Below are 25,447 nucleotides of genomic sequence, written 5' to 3' on the forward strand. Positions count from 1 at the left end.
GTGGTGACGCACTGAGGTGGGCGTGGCTTCGGCGCCGGGCGTGCCGCCCCAGGCCCCGCCCCAATCCGCGCATGCGCACCCGCACCACCCCGTTAGTGCGGCTCCCTGCGGGGGTTTGCCACTGGGAACTTAACGTGGAAGTACTTTTTTTCCTGCTTAATGGTCCACGTGGAACTATATCATAATTTTATTGAACATTTCCCTACAGCCGAATGGTACTTCAACATTTTTGATCGCAGAAAAAATGCTAGATTAAGCTTCTTCGTACTATCTATCCACATTTACAAACTTCAAATATAGCTAAATAGAAATGGAACTTTCTGGGTATATGAGCCTAAAGATCCTTCAGAAGTACACTACATACCAAGTACCCAATGACTCTTCAGAGAGGCATGGTTTGTACTCTCAGTGATATATGTAGTGAGTGGTGTCTATCTCTCCATATTCTTTCCAGACATGAGTGTTATCTTTATACCTCTGGAGTGCTGAAGGAAGACCTGATGAATGTGTATATGTTTGATACGGGTACAGCCATATTAAGGAGCCCAACACCTTAGACCCACAGAAATGGGAAAACCACCCTTCCTGTCTCAACTCCGATGTTGACAGTGTGCAGAAAAGGTCCACTGTAGCTTGGTCCTCTTGGATATTTACAGCCTGAAGACTGCTCCCCTACAGAGACTGCTCCTCCGGTGATCAGCTAAGCCCGTCTCCTTGTTCAGCTATATACCATAAACTCTGCCACCCTGATTCAACTGAATATAACCACCCTTCCTGTTCAGCTGTCTACAATAAACACACAGAGCTTCCAGCTTTCAGTCTGCAGCCTTTTCCATGGGAGAACCCACCATGTGATCCCAGCTTCTGCAAATGTGTATCCGTCATTTCATCATTCCTTCGAGGGCCCAGTCAATTCAACCCCTGGAGGCGTGTGCAAGGATGCAGCATATCTCCATTAATTTGATTGGCTCTAATCATCCTTAGTGACATCTGTAAGAGAAACCTACATTGATGGTTAATCACGTTAATATGCCCAGATCTACAATCACCATGGAAACAAACCTCAGGGCATGGGTGTGAGGAATTTTCTAGATTAGATTCATAGAGGTGGCAAGGTCCACATCAGGGCATGGGTGTGAGGAATTTTCTAGATTAGATTCATAGGGGTGGCAAGGTCCGCCCTAACTGTGGGTGGCACCATCCTCTAGAATGTCTTGGGCTGAAAAACAAGAAGAAAGGACAATGTTTGCTGTGGATATCACTCTGTATAAATAAAGTGCTGATTGGCCAGTAGCCAGGTAGGAAGGATAGGGTAGGCGGGGACAAGGAAGAGGAGAAGGCTGGGATCAGGAAGGCTGGGAGGAGACACTGCCAGCCGCTGCCATGAGAAGCAACATGTAAAGACACTGGTAAGCCACAAGCCACACGGCAAAGTATAGATCAATAAAAATGGGCTAAATATAAGAGTAAGAGCCAGACAATGGTAAGCCTGAGCTAATGGCCAAGCAGTTTAAATAATATGAATGTCTGTGTGTTTATTTTGTAAATGGGTTGTTGGACTAGTAGGGCTTGGCGGGGGCTGGAGAGAAGCTCTCCAACTACAAATGTTCATCTTTTTCTTGACAGGAATGCAATGACCAAGCCGTGTGGCCCATGGTCCCTGTACAGTGCTCTTTAACTCCGGAACTGTGAGCTTTCCTCAAGTTGCTCTGGCCATGTGCTTTTTATTGCAGTGAGACAAATAACTAATGGACCCTGCCTAGACACCAGTTGTTGTAGCACATTCACCCCAAGGCCACGAGGACAGGTAGACTGGAAGAGAGAGGCAAACTAGTGGCTGGTCTCTTGCCTAAAACCTTGGAATTTGGAAGATTTTCCAAAATATCTTGCCAAGGAGGAATAATCTATAAAGAAATTTGTAATTTATATAAGAAATTTAAATTTATAAACAAAATTATAGTTAGGTTGTCTGTCTTCCCCCTTGGACATATGGACAGACACACCCTCTGCAGTGCCACCTGTGTCCTTAAGACATGACAGTAAACGTTGGGGAGGGGACAAGTTTAGTACCTTGGCTCCTGGTCTCTACATTGGCTTAATTCTATCAGGGTGGATACTGCCACCATCAATGACCCGTTCATTGACTCCAACTACATGGTGTCTCTGCTCTAATAGGATTCCAGTTCCAGAAAGCTCCACATACATTGGTGGATGTGCATGGCAGAGCAAATCACAGCTTCAAGGCCAGAAAGTGAAAAAGAAATAGAAAAGGCTGAATCCTACTAACTGCTTCAATGGTATGCCTTCTGTGACCTGAGGATGTCCCATTGCCACTTGTACTTAAGAGGGTTCACTACCCCTCAAAAGCACCAGGGTCTTAGAACCAAGCTTTTAATGCATGGACTTTTGGGGTGCATTGCAAATCCAAACCATAGCAATTGCTTCCCCCTGACTTGAGTGGGGTGCTAGAACTGCCTCAAGGAATAATAGGCTTGTATACTTTCAATTGGTAGTTATGAAAGGCAAGACAGCTCTAGGGTACTCACCTCGCTCTGAGGAAGTCCAGACCACATGGAGAGTGACGAAGGCCCCATCTGTCCTTCCAGGAGATCTGCCACCTCACAGTAACTCCCTCATGGCATGAGCCTTGTGCCGGGCCCTGTCCCGATGGCAGATTTTTCTTTATGCCCTGGAGTTGCTCACACAGTTTTAAGTGTAGTAACCAAAGGCTAACTTTTCATTGGTCCTCAACTCTTGAAAATTAGAGAAATATGCTCTTTTAATTACTTTTCTATTACTATGACAGAACACCATGACCAAGGCAACTTAAGAGACGGAGTGTTTAATTGAGCTTACAGTACCAAGGGGTTAGAGTCCATGATGGTGGAGCAAAGGTATGATGGCAGAAACAGCAAAGTGCTCACATCTTCAATCACAAGCAGGTGGAGAGAGCTGACTTAAAATGGCACAAGTCTTTTCAAACATCAAGCCTGTCCCCAGTGACATACTTCCTCCTCCAAGGTCACACCTAATATTCCTCAGTCACTAACTGAAAACAAAGTATTCAAATATAAGAGCCCATGGGGGGTCATTCTCATTTAAACAACCACATATGCTAACATGGTTTCTCTTTGCTTAAAATGTTATGATTGAAACTCAATGTCATTGTTACTTACTTAAAATTTGAAAACCATTCTTGGAGTCTTACCATAAAGCTATAGTGGGTGACCAGGAGCAACAACAATGGTCTGTGTTCTTATGGAGGCCGGTAAGCTGGAAAGTTTTCCTGTGTCCTACCTGCTCCACAGCCACTCAGACCCAAGTAAACACACAGAGGCTCATATTAATTAAAACTGCTCGGACATTAGCTCAGGCTTTCTACTGACTAGCTCTTACACTTAAATTCAGCCCATTTCTGTTAATCTATATGTTGCCACATGTTCTATGGCTTTACCTGTGTGCCATTACATGCTATTCCCTGGATGGCCAGATGGCATCTCCTCACTCAGTCTTCCTCTTCCCAGAATTCTCCTTGTCTGCTTATTCTGCTTATACTTCCTGCCTGGCTACTGGCAAATCAGCATTTTATTAAACCAGTGTACAAAAGCATTATTCCACAGCAGAGACCTCTGTGGCCCCCCTGACCAATAACTCACAGAGAGGGATCTCATGCCTGACGTTCAAATTTCTTCTTAAATCCATGTCTTCTAGTAGCAGCACTGACCATCCATGTAGTCTCCATCTGAACTCCTTTAAGTTAACTTGAAATTATCTTATTAATTAGTTTCTCAAAGGCCCACACTACTCCTCCTCCCCCCCCCCGTCCCCATGCTCCCATCCCTCCTTAAACCTTTAACTCCCAGTATCCAGCCCTCTTCTTTCATATTTATGAGTCATTCTTAATTAACAGAGGTCAGCAGTGATATTCCTCCAGAAAACTCTGAAGTTGTTCAAAACAGTGCATCGATTAAATCAACTCTAGATTCATTCAATAACCAGAGCTGAATACTCACTTTCTAGTTGTGCCTATTCTAAATTATAACAAACACATTTGTTCATGAAAGGTTCTGCAATGATATTAAAGAGGAAAATTAAAATGTTCCAGAGACAAAATCACATGAACAAAATTGACTTGACCATAATAAGAATACCAACTTCTCTTGTTATGAAGGTCATATGGTGATAGTAAAAGACACAATGTCACAATCTAAGAATCCAAAAGAATGTATTCAATCTGACTCTCCTGTCCAAAGAAACATGCAGATGTTTGTTTCTCTGACATATGTAGACTTGTGGAGTCTTGCCCTGTGATAGTTATGAAGTTAATGTTTGTAGGGCTGATGAAAACATACATTGCTTAAATGTCTCTTGCTCACTGACCAAGGTGAGAGCTTCCCGCTCATACCATATAGGACAGGGATAGATGATTTTTCTTTTTGTCTGGGTCATCTCTAATATGACTCATCTTTCCTGTGGCTTTCTAATTCTTTATTTTAATTATTTAATTAATCAATTTTGGTATTTTGTGACAGAGTTTCTCTGTGTAGGCTAGCTGTCCTGGAACTCACTCTGTAGACCAGGCTGTCCTCAAACTCACAGAGATCTACCTGCCTCTGCCTCCTAAGAGGTGGGATCAAAGATGTGTGCTGCCACCACTTCCTGGCTGACTTCCTAATATTTTTAACTGATAAACTGGCATATAACTTAAACACCATGTAGTTCAGCATACAACTCACCCTTTTAAAATATAAAATTTTATTGTTTTAATATATTCACAGTTGTGCAACTGGTGTTACTATCTAATTCCCTAGAAGTTAATAAGAAAGCTGTCAGGCTGGAGAGATGGCTCAGAGGTTAAGAGCACCTACTGTTCTTCCAGAGGTCCTAAGTTCAATTCCCAGTACCCACATAGTGGCTCACAACCATCTGCAATGAGATCTGGCACCCTCTTCTGTATATATAATAAATAAATAAACCTTTAAAAAAAAGAAAGAAAGAAAGCTCTCAGCTCTAATTTATAGTCAAACACACTGACCCACTTGCTATTTTTATAGTATTGCCTTTTTTGGTCATTATATGTAAAGAGAATCATATAATGTGGTTTTCATGGCTAGCTTTTTCACTCAGAATAGTATCTTTAGTGCTCTTACATATTATAGTACATGGTTCTTCCTTTTTATTACCAAATACTACTCCACAGAGTAAGCAGACAGCATTTTTGTTCATGTGTCAGCTGGCAGCGTTTTGAGCTGCTTCCCATCTCAGCTACTGTGCTGCTATGAACACACGCTCTGCTGGACATATTTTTAAGTCTCTTGAACACACACCCAGGGGTGACATTTCTGGGTCGTACAATTGTGTAAATTTCACACTGTGAGGAACGTTCAAATTGCTTTCCAAAATGGCTGTGCTAGTGCACAAAGCTACCAGCAGTGCGTGGGAATCCCTGGCAGTTGCTCCTATCTTGGTTGTGGCCATCCTTAGTTCTGAAGATCTCGGAAAGTGCACTTCATCTGTCTTTTCACTTCTACACCCATCAAGTGGCCTTGACTCCATTTTCAAAATACCCTGTCGCAAAATTATCAAGTGTAACCCTCCAACTTTTATGAGTTCTGTCTCCTCTCTCTCTCTCTCTCTCTCTCTCTCTCACACACACACACACACACACACACACACACACACACACACACATACATACACGAATACAGAAATACATCTGGGTTTTCATCTTGACCCACAGTTAAGTTTGATAATAATGTGGGCATATTATTTGATTAGACAAATTTACAATGGTCCAAAAGGTCCTTGGGTCAAAAGTTGCTCCCTCCACCTTTTCTTGGTATTTCTGTATCTTTCTTTAATCATGACATTTCTCTCCTGAGCCTGGGGCAAAATGTTTGGTTTTGCTTTCATGGTAGATTTCTGCTGTGTCACCTACTAACTTCTCAAAAAGTCTCATCTTCCACTCAGAGCCTCTATTGTAAATTCTCCTTCTTTTTAGGTGCCATTCTTCAATGAGATTTTTTTGTTTTTTGAGTGAGGCTCTTGCTATATATCCCTGTCTGTCTGACCTCAAACTCAAGGCAATCTTCCTGTCTCAGCCTCCAGAATGTTGAGATCATAGGTGTGAGCTACAACATCCAGATAATTGACGGGATTAGAGGAACAGGATGAGAAGTCCTACCAGGATTATTCTGTTTCCTTCTAATCCAGTGGCTTGCTAGCCAGTATGTTAGGAAACCTGGGCCTACTGATTTTTAACCTTCCTAATGATGTGACCCTTTTAATTTAGGTCCTCACATTGTGGTGATGCCCAGCCCTAAAATTATTTTTGTTGCTACTTCATAAGTGTAATTTTGCTGTTATGAATTATAATGTAAATATCCATGTTTTCTGATGGTTTTAAGTGATCCCTATGAAAGGGTCATTTGACCCACAGAGAGCTCACAACCCACAGCTTGAGTACTGCCCTAGGGGTATGATGCAGTTACATACAGTAGGACCTACTATCTCAGCCATGTAGAACAACAGGAGTATATTCCTGCTCATACTTCATGTCCATTATGAGGCTTCAAGAACTGCATTGATTGTAGCTGGTCAGAATAAAAGAAGTCATATGGACACTAATAATTGCTGTGCCACAAGGAGCAATTAGACCCTTCACCAGCAGTGCAAATTTGTGTGAACACATCTAACAAGCCATCTACAGTAAATACCTGTACTTGCATTCAAAACTCTTAGACCAGAGTTAGCCTATCACATGGCTCTATTCACGACCAGGAAATAGGAATGAACACAGGGTGATGGAAAACTGAGTCTATGGTTTCATGGCATTGATGACTACCAGCTAGCACTGCTTGCTTTCAGGGGAATGTGGTCAGCATTAGAGAGCGGAGAGAAGCAATCTGGAGCATTTCCTTAAAGTCTCATTCTGTATTAACCTATTCATTTTCAACTATTGAACTCACTGCAAAACTCTCATTAGAACCCTTACTATAGACACAAGCCTCTTCAACAAATTCCCGGAGGCAGATGTATTCAATTCAAACATTGTTAAGTCAAAATTACGATTACAAAGTAGTATGATTACAAAATTCATGAGACACTGTCCAAGCTATCTATACAAATAAGAGCTAAGCTTTTTGGCCAGGTATCACACCTACAATCCCAGCACTGGGGAGACTGAATCAGGACTGTCAGAAGTTCTAGTTAATAGGGCACCTTAGGAAACATAATGAGACTCTGTCTCCAAAAAATTAAAGGTGGACTTTTCCAAGCAAATGTTTTAAAAAGCCAAGCATTTGTCTCAATAAAGCTGAATCTACATGGTATGGAGAGGCCCCATTTCAGCACTGCTCTCAGGGTGCACTCAAAGGCTGAGCACCTCCTTGAGAAGAAGGCCTTATAGGCAAAGTTTCATTGGTATCTTTAATATATCAAATGCTATATTAATGATAGGTCTATAAATAGGTATGACACAATCTCTAGAGGAACAGTGTAAGATAAAAGAGGAAACACTTCACGCTGGGCGGTGGTGGTGCACATCTTTAATCCCAGCACTTGGAGGTAGAGGCAGGTGGATCTTTGTGAGTTCGAGGCCAGCCTGGTCTACAGAGCGAGATCCAGAAAAGGCGAAACGCTACACAGAGAAACCCTGTCTCGAAAAACCAAAAAAAAAAAAAAAAAAAAAGAGGTAACACTCCTTCGAATTGTAGACAATGTGTATCCCCACTTCACTGCCCATAGATACTTTGAAAAGACAATTAAATCCACAAACATTAGCAAGAACGTCTGCATGTACACCCAGAGCATGTCAATGAACACTTGACTCATAGTGAGCTCTGCAATGATCCATAACTGCACTCAAATGGCTAGACAGGATTTTAAAGAGGCAGAATAAGAAAACATAATCATCATGAAAGTGGGCGTATTTCTGTTCCTCAGTCACAGCTCCATGGAACGAAACAACAGATTGAAGGGCAAAATGGGCTGTTAAATACGCATTGTGCAAGAAGGGCCCAGTTTCTGGAAGGTTTCATTGTGGCTGGCTATCTCACGGTGAAGGGCTGGTTCACCTGTCCTCACTTCCATCACAGCTTCTTTATGCTGACTTGGGTGCACAGATCATCTTTCAGGTGACTCATCCTCTTCCCAGGTCTCATGACACTGGAACCCTGGCCATGGTCCCCTAGTCACTGGAAAAGAATCCCTCCCACTGTGATCTAGTTGATAGTCTGTCTTATGGTTTTGTGAATGAGGTAGCAACCATGAGTCTCATTGACTCTTAGGCCTTGATAAAATAATCTCCAGGCCTAGAAGAAAGTTGGTGAGTCTGCAGAGTCTATCCACTTTTGCTAAGCAGCCACCCCCTTCATGGCGGCTTCACAGCTCGGTAACGGTTGTATTCACTTGGAGATGCTTGACTGTCTGAATAAGCACCCATAAAATACTTAGCTCAGTGCTCTACACACACTAACACTTCCTCTGTGTAACTTCATTGGTGTGCTAATTCTGAACAAAGACGCAAATATGCTCTCAAAGTTTCCAGTATGTAGTCACTTGGCCTTGAAGTTGTAATCTTCCTGTCTCGGCCAACCCAGTGGTGGGATTATGGGCATCCATGACCATGCCCCCGGTACTCTTAGAATTTTGATGCCTCTCTGCTCAGCGGAACACGGCCATTTCTGTGCTCTCTTTAGGCAGTGTCTTTGAGTAGAGGCCTGGTTACCCAGGCCAGTTTTCTTCATTGGTCCTCAGAAATTAGTCTTACCCTGCTTGTAGCCTGATGAAAAGACTTCCTTTGGTTCCAATGCATTGTTTACAGCCTGGGCCTAACGTTAGTCCCAGCTCTTTCCTCAGGTATGAAGAGCAAAGTTTGTTTTCATTCCTTCAGATTTTTTATTCCAAATGTGTTCATCTCTTACAAAAGTTACCATCTTGATACCATTTCATCGTGCCATCAAGAACTCACATAATTCTTGCAGTATTTTGGCGGAAAAGAGCATTGAGATATTTGAAATAATCAGGAAAATTAATGGGGACATATCTGAGAAATGCATTTGGCATGTACATGAGCACAGCTGTGCATGTATGGAGGCCAGAGGCCAACAGCTGGTGTCTTCCTTACTCTTTTCTTTAGGCATTCAGGGAGGCAAACAATCTACATGGTGGACAGAAGTCAAAGGGCACCAACTATCAAGTCTATCACCGGCTCCCCTAGGTTTAAATACTAAAGTACAGAATTCTCTCCCAAAGGTGATGCTGTAAGTGGATGCTGTCCCCAGCATACTTCCGGATGCTACTTTTATTATTGTAACTTAGAACTCTTAACACCTATCACTTCTCCGTCCTTCCCATGAACCTGGGCATATTCTTAGCAATGCCAGCCTCATCACCTAGCCAGAACTCTGCATGCTGAGCATGCCTGGCTGAAGAAGCCATCAGAGGCAGTTTCCATAGTTCTAAAAGGAGCGGATGGTTAGATTTGCTTACTGCATTGGACAAAAGTTGTGAGAGAAGAAGCCAGTATTAGAGGCGCTCAGATGATCAGAAAACCAGCCTTATTTCAAAACTCAACATCTGTGGCAGTCTACTAGTGAAATTTATCCAAATATTAATGATTGGTTTGAAGGCAAGACTGCCGTTCTCTTCCATGGCTGGAAGGAGAGCACACTGGAGTGTTCATCACCCACAGAGCAGTGTGGCAAGGCTGTGGGAAGCATGCACACACAACTTGGGGATTCTCCCATAGGAATCAGTCCCAGAGAAATTTTTAACATAGTATTAGTTATGTATTGCAATGTAACAAAATACTTAAAGTGAGTAACAAACATTAGAAGCTTCTCCAGCTGTCCCTCAGGCTCAGCCTGAAAGGGACATCCTGTGCTCTGGCCCAGCATGAGTGTAGCTCTCAGGTCTCATCAAAACAGTTTCTTTTTGTAGCAGCAGGAGACCATTACAGAGAACCACAACTAGTCAAACCACAAGAGAACTGACTGCAGGCTGCCCAGCCCAAATTGCTAAAAGGAAAACATAACCTAGCACTGAGGCTTGAGGAGCGTCTTGTAAAAAGGGTCAGAAAGATTTTTAAAACCCAGAGAACTAACCAGTTGTTGTGAGAATGTACCTCTTAGCCCTCTTAGCTATAACAGGGAAGCTAGGCCCACGGAATCTCCACAACACAGCCAAAGTCTCAACATAAGATCTAGACAGTTCAAGTTGATCTCCCAATAGAGATGGAGAAAATGTCATGAGGCTCCGGATGAATAACTACAATTAACATCTGCTGAGAGAGAGGAAAAATGATTCTTTCCCAAGGATGAGCCAGATGACCGATCAGCCATGAAGATATATAATACAAGTGACACTAAATGTATTTGGCAGATTGTATTTATGTTTATTCATTTATATGTATATGTAACAACAACAGGTAAAGAGGAGGCTGCCAATTTGAAAGTGGGGGTTAGACATGGCAGGGGAAGAAGGGAGAAAGAGAAATGATATAATTTTAAAAAATAAAAAAAAATACAGTAGGTAAGTATATAAGGAATCATGTAAGTACTTATTAATACAGAATTCCATGAACTTATTGAGAAGGAGCCCAATGTTGGTTTAACATTTAATCTTCACAAAACTTGGATATACCCTCAAAGAACAGGTCTGTAGGCTGGATATAGATTAACTTCATCTGTCAATGTGATGATGCTCCAAATATCTGACCAAAAATATTCTGGTTCTTTTTTTAAGAGTTTTTTTTTTTTTATGTTATTAACATTTAGATCACTATACCAAATAGATGTTCAAAATGTGGGTGAATGTCATCTAATCAATTGATGTTTGAACAGAACAAAGAGATGACCTCATCTCTAGTGAGACAGCATTTCCTGTCTCAAAGCCTTCTAGCAGGGACATTACCTCCTAACTGCTTCTATGACAAACTGCCAACCTTAGGAATAAACTCCAAAGGACTTGTCACCTTCCATATGCATGAATGAATCAGTTCCAATTAATTGATTGTATATAGGTCCCTCCTGTTTTTCTGATTACCCCAACAGAATACAATGAACTACTTAACTGAAAACAAACAAAACATTGTGTCAGAGTTGATGTGGGTCATGAGTTCAAATGTAGCATAGGTAGGAAGTTCTCTCAAGCGGTTCTCAGGACACTGGCTGGAACTTCACTTGGGTTGTGGGATCAGTATCTTCAAAGTTTCACAGGGCTGCCCCAGAGCAAATGATCCAAGGTAGAAGCAGGAATGGATTTTATAACTTGGTTAGGGAATTCTTCTGGTGCTGTTCCATATAATGTTTGTTATAAAGACTACCGTCATGGGAGGGGATTTTATGTGGACATGAAACCACAAGGCAGGGAATGCTTGGGATCAGCTTGGACAATGGGTCCTGTATTACCAACCCCAGCGGTCTTATTTGGACAGAAAAAGAGAGCTGCAGACAGTGTAGGTTTTTACTCCTAAAGGAATGTATTAGTAAAACTTGGGTTACCTGTGATGGAATACCTTTCAGTGATCAAAAGATACTTTCAAGTCAGAAGTAACAGAAACATCAAAAAATACTAAGAGTTACAGAATCTAACTGGTAGGTTTTAAAGTTGTATAAATATATGTATATGTCATATGATGTATTTTTGAAGATACATATATTGCTAAGTGCATAAAAATGGCTAGAAAGACATTACAAAGTGGTTATACACAATGGGTAGAGGATCAAGAGAGGAAATAGTAAGCTATGGAAAACAAAGAGATTTGTAAGAACAATGTGAAAAGTAGGCCATGAAATGAGAATGAATCACCTTGGTCGAGGATGAAACCCCCTTCTCCTGGGAGCGTTGTAATGTGGTCCAACCAAATCAAGAGATCGTGGGATGCAATTCTTAGCACGGAGGGCTCTACACCTTTCCCTCCGCTGTATATCAAAGAGGAAGTTCATTACTTGTAGAGCACCTTCCTTATCTCCTCACCTCACAAATCTCAAATGGAGATCTTTACAATGTAAATAATTTGGAGAAAAGTAGCCTAGAAATTAAATGCATATAGTAAACAAATGAACCCCCCCCCCCTCCGGTTTCCTCACTGGGAGAAGACTAAAGGGTAGGTATACTGGGAGTTTCTGCAAGGATGTGGGGTAGAAGGTCTGGGCAACAACAGAAACGAGTGGGTCCATTAACATAACAAAGTTAGGTGTGGTGGCTCAAAACTGTAATCCCAACCTTGGAGGTTGAGGCAAGAGGACATGGCTTACATCAAAATCAAAACTGATCCTTCATAACCCTGAGTAAATTTAGTGTTTGCAGAACTTTTTATATGGGTGTCAAAAAGGAAAAGGTCAGTTTGTATATGCAGTCATGTCCTTGAGTTTGAGGTGGACCTATCAAATCTCACCCCCTTAACCTTCACTCTTAGCAACTCTAGGACTACTTATTTGGGTGACTAGCTGAAACTGGACTACTTGCTTAAAATGTACAGGACATTTAGTGCTGAGAAAAGGTCAGAGTTAAATCCTAACATGTCTTACTGAAGTGTGCTGTGTGTAGGGCAGTACTGGGGGAGGGTCATTGGTTTTTATCCGAGAAAAACAATAAAGATGGTTTTACTGAGATGGTGCAGTGTGTGAGTGTTCTGGGTCACTTACACAAGAAGCACACACCTAAAGGTACCCCTGGCAGCAGCTCTTCCAGGATATCACCCACTCCACTTTGGTGGCTCCCTCTGCCTAGTTACAACAAGAAGACACCAGTCCAAGGCAGACAATAGTTGTCAAACTTTCCTTTTTCCAAGGAGACTTATTTTTCTACTTGTTCATTTCTGAGTCTCCAAATGCAGCTGAAGCTGGCCTCCAAGTCACAATCCTGCCTTGGCACTGAGTATTAGGGTTACAGGTGTGTGCCTCCGTGTTCCAATGTTGTATTTTTAGAGAGAAAATGGTTGCTTGGAGGAAGTTGTTTTAATTCATACAGATTTAAGTATTTTCTTATTTATGAGAGTCCTAGACACTGGCAGTAATGTTATCTCATACAGATTAACCTGCAGCAAAAACCCCTGGGAGCGAAGCTCCCCAGACAGCCCCTCCTGCCCAGCACATCACTTTCTTTCCACATGGATATTTTTGATCAAACTCCCTAAGGGTAGTGTTGCAATATCTGCTAAACAGAAACAGACATATTTATGTGCCAGCTTATGTTCACAGAGAACTCTACAAACAAATTAGAGATTCTAGAAAGTACTTACAGCTCAGGATTTTTAAACAAGCATTATTTTCTTGGGAAATTTTAATTTTTCCTTCACTATGAAAAGCAGTGGGTATGGACACAGCTCAGCAGTAAAACATCTACCTATAGCCAGGCTGTAGTGGTGCACGCCTTTAATCCCAGCACTTGGGAGGCAGAAGCAGGCAGAGCTCAGTGAGATCAAGGTTAGCCTGGTCTACAAAGCAAGTTCCAGGATAGGCAGGTCTGTTGCACAGAGAAACCTTGTCTCAAAGAACAAAACAAAATAACAAACAACAAAACCAAACCAACTAACCAAAAAATAAAACCACCTAACCCCACCAACACCTGCCTTCAAAAAAACAAAAAAAGTCTGCCCACCACGAACAAAGCCATTCAGCTGCCATTATCCCCTCTCACCCTTCCCAGGTCTGTAAACAGGGGTCTGGCCTGGTTGGTTTCTCTCCTCTCTTGCCTGTGGGCTTATCTTTTCTCTTTTCTCTATCTTGTTTCCTCCCTCCTTTCCTCCTCCTCACTGCCTCTCTCTGTGCCTCACCTACAACCATCCACCTTGCTTCTACCTCCCGAGTGCTGACGTTAAAGGTGTGCACCACCAAATCCAGCCTTTTATTAGTGTGTGTGTGTGTGTAGGGTATGCATGTGTCTTTGTGGGTGCACCTACTCATTTCACGCTGTCCGAGGAGGGTATAGGAGATTGACGGTAAGTCTCTTTATTAAAGCCATCTATCCTACTTGTTGAGTCTCTTACCAAATCTGGAGCTGCTGGCTGCTCGGCAAGCCCCTGAGATCCTTCTGACATCACCTTGCAGTTAGTGTTTCAGGCTGTTAGGGTTACAGGTGCTTCCAGAGGCTTATACTGGGCCTGGCTTTCATGTGGGGGCTGGGGATCTAAGGATCCTCAGGCCCGAGCAACCTGACTGGAGTTCTCTCCCAGTCCTGCCCTGCTCACCAGTGGCTTTCTACTCTGTTTAGCTTTGGCTCACCAAAACTTTTAACTCTGAATCTCACGGCTTAATTTATACCATTAACTTTTGTTATGACAGTTGGATTATGCATCTATAAACAGGTATCTCTCACATCACAGTATCCTAATGCTTTCATATTGAAAATAGGAAACAAAATGAGGTCAGAGACGTGATTTTAACCCAGGCTTTGCACTCAGCCTACAGCTCTCTGAGTCACCACACACACTGCTCAGACTGCAAAAATAAAATTTCAATTAACCGCCTTTTAACAGAATGCATGTTCAGGTACATTAAGAAAAACAACAACAACAACAAAGAGTTTACCTGCTTTGTAAACTCTTTTATTGTGTCCGTGCCACACAGAGTAGTGAAAAATAACACCCTAAAAAAGAATACTACCTTTTCCACAACATTTTATTTTAAATAAAACTTCAAGTACTTTTACATAGGTACAAAAAAACTCTCATCTATTTGCCTCCAACAGGCCACAACACACAGTAGATAAAACACAGTGGTTACAAATGTCTTTTAAATTTATTTCTGAGGCAAGGCAGATGGGAAGGAAGTGTCTCTATGAAAAAATACTGTGTGTGTAGGAAATCGTCACGATTTTATTTAACATGGATACAAATGATTATACTTTAATTTAGGCCCTGGTGGCTTAAAATTATATAACAAAATAGAAAAATGGAAAACTACTATCCCCTCCACCCTGTTTCAAAGGCAGGCACTACCAAGATTAGGGAGACGCCACAGTGTTGGCAGAGGATAATTACTGTACAAGCTGTATAGCTGTAATTACTTCAGACTCAGATAAAATGCTACAGTCCTTCTAAGGCTTAAACAATAATGTCTCCAAACAATATATACACATAATACATATTAAAACAAGACTCAATATAAACAATAATGAACAATATATACACATCAATTTCCACTGGCTTGAAATACAATTTAACTACACAAGTGATGCGCAACATATATATATATATATATAAATGTACTTGTGACTCTACAGTAAAGTTTATTTTTGGTGCCTTCAGAGCACATCAGTGTAAACAGTTTCACTTGGCTTTGTTTTCTATTTTAAAACATTCCTTGTTGTATTTTCAAGATTTAAAGCAATTTTCTAGTTCTTCCTTTTCACAGAAAACGAAGATTCTGGATGTGGTTTAATCATAAATAATTCATAAAATTAAATACATTCACTAAAAAATAAACTACAAAGTAAAAAAATGAAAAATAGATATTTATTGAGAGGGAAAGGAGAACCATTTCCCACGTTAGAGCTCTGGTGTTGGCTATTCAGTGCGCTTGGATGAGTTCACTAGCTATTGCACTAGAACACCCTTCCTCTCAACAGTCTTTGGGTGTGCTTCCCTGTTCTACCTAAGTTAGCTGATAAATCACACAAACCAGTGACCGACGGTCTTGGCTGTAGGAGTGAAGCCTCTAAAAACGGTATCATCCTTCTCATCTTTTTTTTAAATATATATATGTATATATATACTTATTTCAAGGAAAAAAGTTAATATGTATGTGCCTTGCACATCTGTGTAAATGCAGTTCACATTGCTGGTCTTGTTTGTCCTTGTTTAAAAGGACAAGAGGAAAAGGAGATTACAACTTCAGCTCACTTTGAAGGTATCTGTCCACTTTTTTTCAAAGTACTTTCTCATACTGTGGCCAGCTCTGCCTATGTCGGAGTCATCTTCGTTAAATGTTTCACAGTTGTCAAACACCAGCCTGACATCTAGAGCAAAGGTTTCAAAGCTGGTGTACCTGAAAGGAAACACACCATTACAGGCTGCTTTCGCGGATTTGGACTTGTACACACAGACTGAGAGGATGGGAAAGGGAAGTTTGTGAGATCTGGGTAACTGCACTTGATCACATCTAAATCCCCTTATGGAAACAACATTTGGAAACATTCACTGTGCTCTGTAACACTGGGTCAAAGATGTTCAGCAGAAGAAGTCACAAAACTAAGGTATTTTCTCCAACAGGCATGGTACCACATAACTATATTCTCAGTACCTGGTTGGTGAAGACAGGAGAATTGCAAGTTTAAGGCCAGCCTTGGCTACAGAGTAAGACCTTATCTTGATGCAAAAACAGCAACAAAGCCAGGAAGATGTTTTCACCGGCCCCGTGTTTTCCACATCCCATGTCCTGTGTGACTTCTTACCGTTCTACTGGAGGTGTTTCCAACCCTACCACTTTCCTAACCCTCCGGCTACCCTAGGACCCTCATTCAAAAGTGTTACAGTCAAGTGTGGAAACATTTCTTACACACGACAGTAGGTGTGCTTCCACAACCTCCACAAATACTTCACGCCACGTCACCACGCTCAACCTTCCATATCAATACTCACTATTTGCTGTACAGAAGTTATTTACTTACTGTCCATTGTTTAGTTTTTCTCTGATTGTAGAAAAATCCATAGGCTTCTTGATGACTTTCTTATAGCCAGGTACAAGTTTCAAGTTTACAGGAAGTAGGAAAGGCCAGGCATCCTCATGAGTTTCCATCTCAGTCAGGATCATACTAAAGAAAATAATGTTTGAGATCAGTACCTATGCCTTGGAGTCCCCCAAATTAAGTCTAAAAACTGAAGGAAAGAAAAGCTACCCGCAGAGAGTCAGGTCTTTGGCGTCGTCTCTTTTGGGCTTCTTAACAGAAGCGGCACTTTCCCCTTTGGAGAAGGTGCCGGCAGGGTTCTCCTCCAGTTTCCGTTTCTTGAACTCTTTGCTTCCTCGTCTGAGCGAGCTGCTGGTGGAGGTGGAGTCTTCATCCTCCGTGTCCCCAGCGACATTCCCTCTCTTGCTTTTCTTGGGCTCATTTGTCTTTTTTCCTTTGACATGAATTTTTTTTATTTTTATAGTTTGACCACTTGCCTTTAATTAAAAAAAGGTAGATAGGGTATAAGAAAACAACTGTTCACAGACTTTCTATTATGTTAATCATAAATGTTTGGTAGGATCAACAAGAAATACTAACTCTGCATTAGAAGATTGATAATTCTATTCTTTTACAGAGATCTGGGAATTTCTTCTCCTATAATATGAGTAACACCTAATAAAGCATGGGAAAAACAATCTATTTTAAAAATTCTCAAAACTGGCCGGGTGCCTTTAATCCCAGCATTCAGGAGGCAGAGGCAGGTGGATTTCTATGAGTTCGAGGCGAGCCTGGGTTACAGAGCAAGATCCAGGACAGGCACCAAAACTACACAGAGAAACCCTGTCTTGAAAAGCCAAAAAAAGCATAGAGAAAATAATCTATTTAAAAAATTCTTAAAACCGGGTGACAGTGGCGCACGCCTTAAATCCCAGCACATAGGAGGCAGAGGTAGGCAGATCTCTGTGAGCTCAGGCCAGCCTGGTCTACAGAGTGAGTTCCAGGACAGCTCACAGAGAAATTATGTTTCAAAAAATATAAATAAATAAAAAAAAGAAAAATTCTTAAAACTGGAGATGGAGCTCCACAGTGTAGAACTGATTGCCAGTATTCTTGTAGCCTAGGCTGCTAAGCAAGTGAGGAGTTAACCAGGTGAAGGGCTAACCAGGGGAGGGCTAACCAAGGGAGGGGCTAACCAAAGTAGGGCTAACCAGGTGAGGGGCTAACCAAAGGAGGGCTAACCAGGTGAGGAGCTAACCAGGTGAGGAGTTAACCAAGGGAGGGTTAACCAGGGGAGGGCTAACCAGGGGACGGCTAACCAGGGGAGGGCTAACCAGGGGACGGCTAACCAGGGGAGGGCTAACCAGGGGAGGGGCTAACCAGGGGAGGGCTAATCAGGGGAGGGCTAACCAGGGGAGGGCTAACCAGGGGAGGAGCTAACCAGGGGAGGGGCTAACCAGGGGAGGGGCTAACCAAAGGAGGGCTAACCAGGGGAGGGCACAGGGCTCTTTTTCAGAGCCCAGCACAACTAGGAACGAACATGTCGGTAAATGAAACCACGGAGGTTACTAATGGTAACGATGAAGAGGAACTAGAAAGCCAGAACAAACAGGAAAATGAGCTCAAGAAGCACCAGGTGGAAAATTAGATTTTTAAAGTATCCAATGATGAGAAGAATTTCACAAGTTGTGGTTCAAAGCACAGAGAAAGACGGGGGAAAAATGTCTCTTTCTGAGAAAAACGAAGTAAAATAAAATACCAAATGTCTTAAACGAAAGTGTTGCTCCATTTACTGAATAAGGCATGTTGGGCTAAACTCTCAAAGTGGTCTGTTTTCTCTTTGTAAAATAAAAGCAGCCACATATCTATGGAGGTCAGCTATGTGCTCAGCAAGACTGACACAGCTGACCAGACTCCAGGAAGGTCCTGAGCCTCATGTTCAGAAAAGGGAAATGCCTCTTCTGAGGATTGAAGGTTATGCTATATATGATATGTCATAAAAGATACATGTAATGTTATAGATAGAGCTGTTGCCTTAATATTTCAAATGGCACGTTCTAATGTCTTTCACAAAACTACCCCCTGCCCAGAAGTCTGCAGAATGATATGACCGCTCTGATAATAACTTAGCTGACTGCAAACATTTTTTTTTTTGGAGTATTTTAAAGCAATTTCATTGAGGATAAATTTACCTCGACCAGTGATATTATTAAAATGTGCTTAAAGAGTTAAAATTATTTGGTTCTCTACCCCACTACACTGTTGACAGGTTGTGAGAAAAGTTAAGGAGGTATTTTAACTCAATTCACTAAAATGAAAAAAAATGTGCAAATATACTTTGCCACAGATTACTGAAGAATCACTACTCTCTGTCATGAACTGAAGTAATTTAAATGCTTAATTAAGTCTTTTCCCTACTTAGTTTCCTTTTGAGTGTTCTTAATACACTGAACTTAAACAATCAGATATCCCTTTAAAAAAGAAAGGCCTAACAATAAAAAATCCATTAATGATGACTAAGGTAGACAGCTCTGCAATTTCAAACCGGGCAGAGTCGCTCGAACCTATGATTTTAGTACTTAGGAGGCTGATGCAGGAGGACTACCTTGAGTCTGAGGCCAGCCTGGGCTATTAAGTGAATCCCAGACTTGCTTAGACTACAGACTTAGATCCTAAATCAAAGAATAAATGAACAAATAAAAATAAAAATGTAGTAACATTTCAAGAAGGATGGGTGAAGTTTCTATTTGAACTAGTAAATTGCATGGCACAGTTTTTTTTTGTTTGTTTTTTTTCTGACTTAGGATCATTTCCTAAACAATTAATAATATTGCACCAAGAAAACATACAACGAAATGGAAAAAAGACTCTCTGGTTACAGAACGGTGAGTGTCCTTCAGTGAATGCTACGTTACTCACTTGATACTGCAGATACACAGACTCTGAAGCCTTTCTCAGTGGACTCAGAGTCCAGTAACTAGACGAAGGATGGAAGGGACTGACTGGAAATAAATCACCATGCATGACTAATTCCAATTCATGTTTGGAAGTTAAAGGGCAGGACACTGTTCACAGCCACATATGGATACAAAGAGAAAGGCACAGAACAGAAGGTTGGAACAACCATAATGAAGGGATAAGTAAATAACATACTAGAGAGGCAAAGGACCTAACATGAATGTGTCATTCTAATGACGGACGACTGATACGTTAAGTCATAGGGAAGGAAACAGTGATTGTAATTGAAGGTCCTGGGTAGAACAGAGGACCACTGGAGTGACAGGAGGAGGAACCTGGGAAATGAAAGTTTCGAACTGAGCTCATAAACAGGGGTTAAGCACTGGCAAGCACTCGGTCAAGTATAAAGTTAGAAGACTGTCAGATGTAAGGAATACCTACCGAAGAGTCAGGTCTTCAATAAACACTGATCTCTACACACTTCTTAAAGGTCCTTACCGTTTAATCCTACAACTAAATTTCTTCCTTCCTATTTTATTGTGGTGCTAAGGACTGAACTTAGGGCCTTGGAAATGACACAAAAGCTAAGTCCTTAACCCTTCTTTTACTGAGACAAGGTCTATTTATGTAAGCTCAGAGTGGTCCCAAGTTCCTCATTTTCCTGTCGATGGCTCCAGAGTGCTGGGATTATAGGTGTATTTGTCATCACAGCCAAGTCATTTCTTAATTTATTATATTTCTATTTCTCCCTCCCTCCCTCCCTCTCCTCACGTCTCTCTCTTCCTGAGACAGGGTTTCTCTGTGTAGCTTTGGGGCCTCTCCTGGAACTCACTCTGTAGACCAGGCTGGCCTGGAACTCAGAGAGATCCACCTGCCTCTGCCTCCTGAGTGCTGGGATTACAGGCGTGTGCCACCACTGCCTAGCCTATTACTCCTTTCATAATTTGGTTCACAGGTTTCTACTTTAAATGTGCCTGGAAAATGACTAAAAATATAAGTGTTCATTATCATTTGACTAGACATTCTCTTCCAAGTCACATATCCAAGAGAACCAAATAGAGTTCTTATAAAAACTGGTCCATGAACAATATCTGGAAGGTAGAAACAACTCAGATGTTTATGACCTGATGACTGAATAAGCAAAATGTAGTAAGTCTATATAATATAGTATTATTTGACTATAACAAAAGTACTGAACATTGCTAGAACATGAACTTCCTAAGTATTTTAGGCAAAAGAAGATGGCAGATACATTGTATATCTGTAAAAAGGCTTTTGGTATTATGAAAATGTTCTGGAATTTAATAGTAGTCAAGTTGCACAACTTTGTGAATGCATTAATAATTAATAGACTGTTTAAAAAAGGTGAATTTTATAGACTGTGACAAGGCACAGGACCCTGGTAATTTAAAGAGCTTGGTTTCCCACTGTTCTTACCTTGGCGATGCACGCTGGACAAAACCAGTCCCCGTCTGGAATCATCGTAATCTTGGGCCTGTGGCAGTAGGTGTGGCAGCCTTTGTCACAGCCGTCACAGAGCAGGAGTAGCTCCTCATTGTCCCCCTTCCGGCAGATTTGGCAGTACTGCAAACACATGAAAATCGCTTACAATTAGTCCTCTGCTGTGAGGACTAGCTGTCAGGACACTAAACAAACCATAGTTCCCAGGTTCTATTAATAATGAACATTCCGCTTGATAACAAATATGTAATAGCCACAAACATCTATGTATCTCTCATTACACAGATAGGGACCACATGATGGGTGAGCAATTTTTTTTGGGTAAATGCACACTTCAAATACACTGCATAGAACAAAGCTAGAGGTTGAAGCATGTACACGTCAATGTATGAAGTCATCCACATGACACCAGAGCACACAAAGCAATGAAGAGCTAATACATGGGGCTTTTAATGTTTCATCTTTTGCTTATCTTATTGTCCTTATGATATTCTGAGAAAGAAATAAGAGTTAGAATAGCTCTTGATATCGAAATTCAGAAATGTCTTAGTGTAATTACATATATTAAGATATTCCTAATTGTACACAATCCATCTATAATTTATGACTAACCTTTTTTTTTTTTTAGCTGGGGATTGAACCCAGGGCCTTGCGCTTGCTAGGCAAGCGCTCTACCACTGAGCTAAATCCCCAACCCATATGACTAACTTAAAAAAATGTGTCAAAACAGTGATCGCTGAAAACCAACCCAAGTCAAATTTCTGCCACAAATACAGAAAATGCATCTTAAAAATTATCTCCAAGAAAGAAAACAATAAATTAAAGAATTTACGGTCATATTTATTTTCTATAACTAATAATATTTCTCCTTTATTGAAGAATGTATAATACCATGAATTACTTCAAGTATCCCCTGGTAGACACAGTTTGTATAACAATTTCAGAAAGGGAAAGAGGCAAAGCCCCACAGCATCCAAGGCAGCTGCAAGAGCGGAGAGTACTACCATCACTGCAGTTCAGGGCACAGGCAGGTCATAAGAGAAATTACCGTGCAATCACAGTTCAAAAGTGACAATACTTAAATGGGAATTCATCTACATTAAAGTTAGGTTTTTATAATCTTAGAGAAAGAATGGTTCAACAATTCAAATGGCTTTATTTAACTTCAATACGTTATACACTAGCCTAGGAAAAACTACAGTAATCTTATATAACTTAATATATATACAAAGGTAGTTTTAAAATATAATCAATATGTGAGATACATACTATATAAGGGAACAGATAATGAGAACTGTCTATTAAATACATCAGATATATGTAATATTATAATTGTCATGTATGTAAGCACAAAAGCAGTAGAGTCTAATAATCCCCAAATAAGTTTCTATTAGAAGGGCTTTCTGAATCCCACACCACAGAGTAACTTAAGATGCTATTTCACTGAATCCACACTCTACCTTAAAACCTTTATTGTAAAAACACTTATTCAGAGACAACATGTGCAAGTGCCAGACTATGTTTAAATCTCTTTAACAATATTAAAAATAAGATTCATGAACATAATTTTCTGTTTACTGGGAAAACACTAGAAATACTAAAGTCTGCTTGACATCTCATGTCCAATTTAAAAAGAAGTATTTTCTTATCTTTCCAGAGAAAAAGTAACAATATCAAATTCCTAGTACTGAAAAACAAACAAACAAACCAAAAAAAAAAAAAAAAAAAACCAAACAAACCAGTAACAGCTCACAATTACTGTGTGAGATTGTAATTTTGTTTTAACTCCTTTGCTACAAAAGCAAAAAAATATGCAGAGAATTACCTGGAAGCAAACTGGCAGTTTCTAATCTCCTGGTAAGCTTGCGATCTGGCTAAGATGGTATTTTCAAAGGTAATGAACACTTGAACATTTTGTTTGGATTTAATATGAGGATTATTATGGGTACTGACATCTATCTAATCAAAGGTCACAAAATGCTTGTTAATCTATCAACAGCAAGCCATGGCATCACCATCATCTGCAGTGCTGAGAAAGGAACCCATGGCACTGTGCTTGCTAGGCAAGTACTCCTCTGCTGAGCTATATGCGCAGCTACAAATGATGTCAGTGACTATTTCCAAAATGACTGCGTGGTAATAGTAAATGATGGTAACAAGCACATTAGTAACATGAGAAAGGTCAATGCATTTCAAAACGGAAAGGAATTGAGGTTGCAGAAGGGGTCAGGTGTGATGGTGCCTGGCTCTCACTTTAATTCTTGGAGACACAGGCAGTAGAACTGTGAGTTTGAGGATAGCCTGGTCTACAGAGAGAACCTGCCTCAAAAACACAACAACAAAAAAAGAAGCAAGTAAGCCGGACCCAGCACTCGGGAGGCAGAGGCAGGTGGATCTCTGTGAGTTCGAGGCCAGCCTGGTCTACAGAGTGAGTTCCAGGAAAGGCGCAAAGCTACCCTGTCTCGGGGGAAAAAAAAAAAAAAAAAAAAAAAAGGAAGCAAGTAGCTGGGAGCTGAGCGGTAGTAGTGCACACCTTTAATTCCAGAAACAGAGACCAGCCTGGTCTACAGAACGAGTTCCAGGATAGCCAGGACTGTTATATAGAGAAACCTTGTGTGTGTGTGTGTGTGTGTGTGTGTGTGTGTGTGTGTGTGTGTGAGAGAGAGAGAGAGAGAGAGAGAGAGAGAGAGAGAGAGAGAAGGAGAAGTAGGTATATAAACATGTTTTGGTAGAATTTGGGTTTTGTTTGTTTGTTTGTTTGTGACACAGGGTTTCTTTGCATAGACCAGGGTGGCCCTGAACTCACAGAGATCCACCTGCCTATGTATGCCTCCTTACTGCTGGGATTTAAGGATTATGCCACCATTTCTCAGCCAGTTTGGAGGTTTCTGCGTTTGAGTTTATAACAAAACTGACCATGAGAGGAGGATAAGAAAAATTAAGTATAAATTTCATTTTAATGTAAAACTCCAATGTTTTCACTCACTGTAGTCTAGACTTCAACAAATATATTTGCCTAAGGAGATTATATTTTTACAAGAAGTATATTTTTTAATAATTTTAGGAGAAATATATTGCTAAGTATTTTTGTTTCAGAAACTGCACAGCACTTTCAGACTTACAGTAAATTAAATTTGAACATACTGTAAAAAGCTGCAGATTCAGATTCCAGACATCTTCAGGAAGAATTGAGAAAGCAGAAGACACAAAATGTATTTGTGTAAACTGCATATAAGGCCTTGAGCAGTCTAAGCACCAAGGGGAAACTGAAGAAAGGGATGCTGGGTTACCAGGAGCTCTTCCTTTCTATTTCAAGTAAAGGAATTTTCAGCTTTAGCCATTCATGAAAACAAATCTCAAATACTTCAATTTTAAAGCTGGTCTTTAATTCAAAAACAAATATTAAAGTAATCTGTAAAGGTCTATATATAATAGATATTTCCATGTATGGTACAAAAATAGGTAACAGGGCACTGTGTACATGATTTAAAACAAACGTCTTTTTGAAAGTGTGTGAACTATTACTTTTATTTCCAGTATGTGGCATTTTGATGCCATGATGGATGCGTGCTATCCAACAACCACCTGGGGATTTCCAAAGATGAAGAGTCCATTCTCCTTATCAGGTGAAAAACAGAAAGTTCTACTTTCTATGCTAACCTTCTCTGATAGTCTAAGTTCTCTGTTTTGTATTTCGTATTCTGACTAGTGGTAGAAAAGTAATAATTAAGGCACAATGGAGCAGATAATGCTAATGTGTAGAGTTCTTACAGAAGTGAACACTCTTTAAAATATTTCAATTAACCATTATGCTGATACAGTAGAGGAGGCAACTTGTTATGATTATAAACAAGTATTCAAAGGAGACAAAAACAAAATTTGAGCGAAGAGAAGATAACATTTGGCAGGTTGCTACAAAAAGTTCAAGATAAGAAAAAAGTATAGACTATATGGTATTTAAGAATTAGGCATACTCCCAAGTACAGTATATATCATTGTAACAATATGGTAATATATAGTTAAGAAAGATCTGGAGGTGGGAAAAAACAAGACAGAGAAAATCAGTCATGTATGTCTTAAATAAGAGCACTTACAACTTTCATAATTGATTTTTCCCATGCTATTGACCTCTGTAACTGCTGGATGCACAGGGCTACCTGGGCAGCACTGCGGGCTTCCGCTAACGCCCTTCTCCAGACCCTGAGCCCTGGAGCAATATCCTCTTCAATTCTGCATTGAGATACAGAGAAATTGAGTAGGTCATGCCACATTTATGGTCACTGAATGTGAAACAATCATCACACTGAAAGCCAAGCAATGACAAAAACATGTAACAGCCAATAAGTATATAGTTTAAGCAACTAAATTTGATGTAGTGCACAGACTGTGGCTACGTGCCTTGAAGCTTAGTCACAAC

General features: G+C 40.7%; 1 protein-coding gene across 8 annotated transcripts in view; it reads right to left on the reverse strand.

Annotated features, from left to right (window-relative positions):
* Nucleotides 1–14,529: 14,529 nt before the first annotated feature.
* The window catches only part of Baz2b (bromodomain adjacent to zinc finger domain 2B), a 240,467-nt gene continuing 229,549 nt past the window's right edge, over nucleotides 14,530–25,447 (reverse strand). For all 8 annotated transcript variants that reach the window (XM_036186395.1, XM_036186401.1, XM_036186402.1 and 5 more), the window contains 5 exons: nucleotides 25,125–25,260; nucleotides 21,007–21,153; nucleotides 16,843–17,108; nucleotides 16,615–16,758; nucleotides 14,530–15,992 (listed from right to left, as the gene is read on the reverse strand). In XM_036186395.1, the coding sequence (XP_036042288.1) occupies nucleotides 15,839–15,992; nucleotides 16,615–16,758; nucleotides 16,843–17,108; nucleotides 21,007–21,153; nucleotides 25,125–25,260 (847 nt within the window). In that variant the 3' untranslated portion in view covers nucleotides 14,530–15,838. The remainder of the gene's footprint in view (nucleotides 15,993–16,614; nucleotides 16,759–16,842; nucleotides 17,109–21,006; nucleotides 21,154–25,124; nucleotides 25,261–25,447) is intronic.

This window comes from Onychomys torridus, chromosome 4 (assembly GCF_903995425.1).
Source record: "Onychomys torridus chromosome 4, mOncTor1.1, whole genome shotgun sequence".
Lineage (NCBI taxonomy): Eukaryota > Metazoa > Chordata > Mammalia > Rodentia > Cricetidae > Onychomys > Onychomys torridus.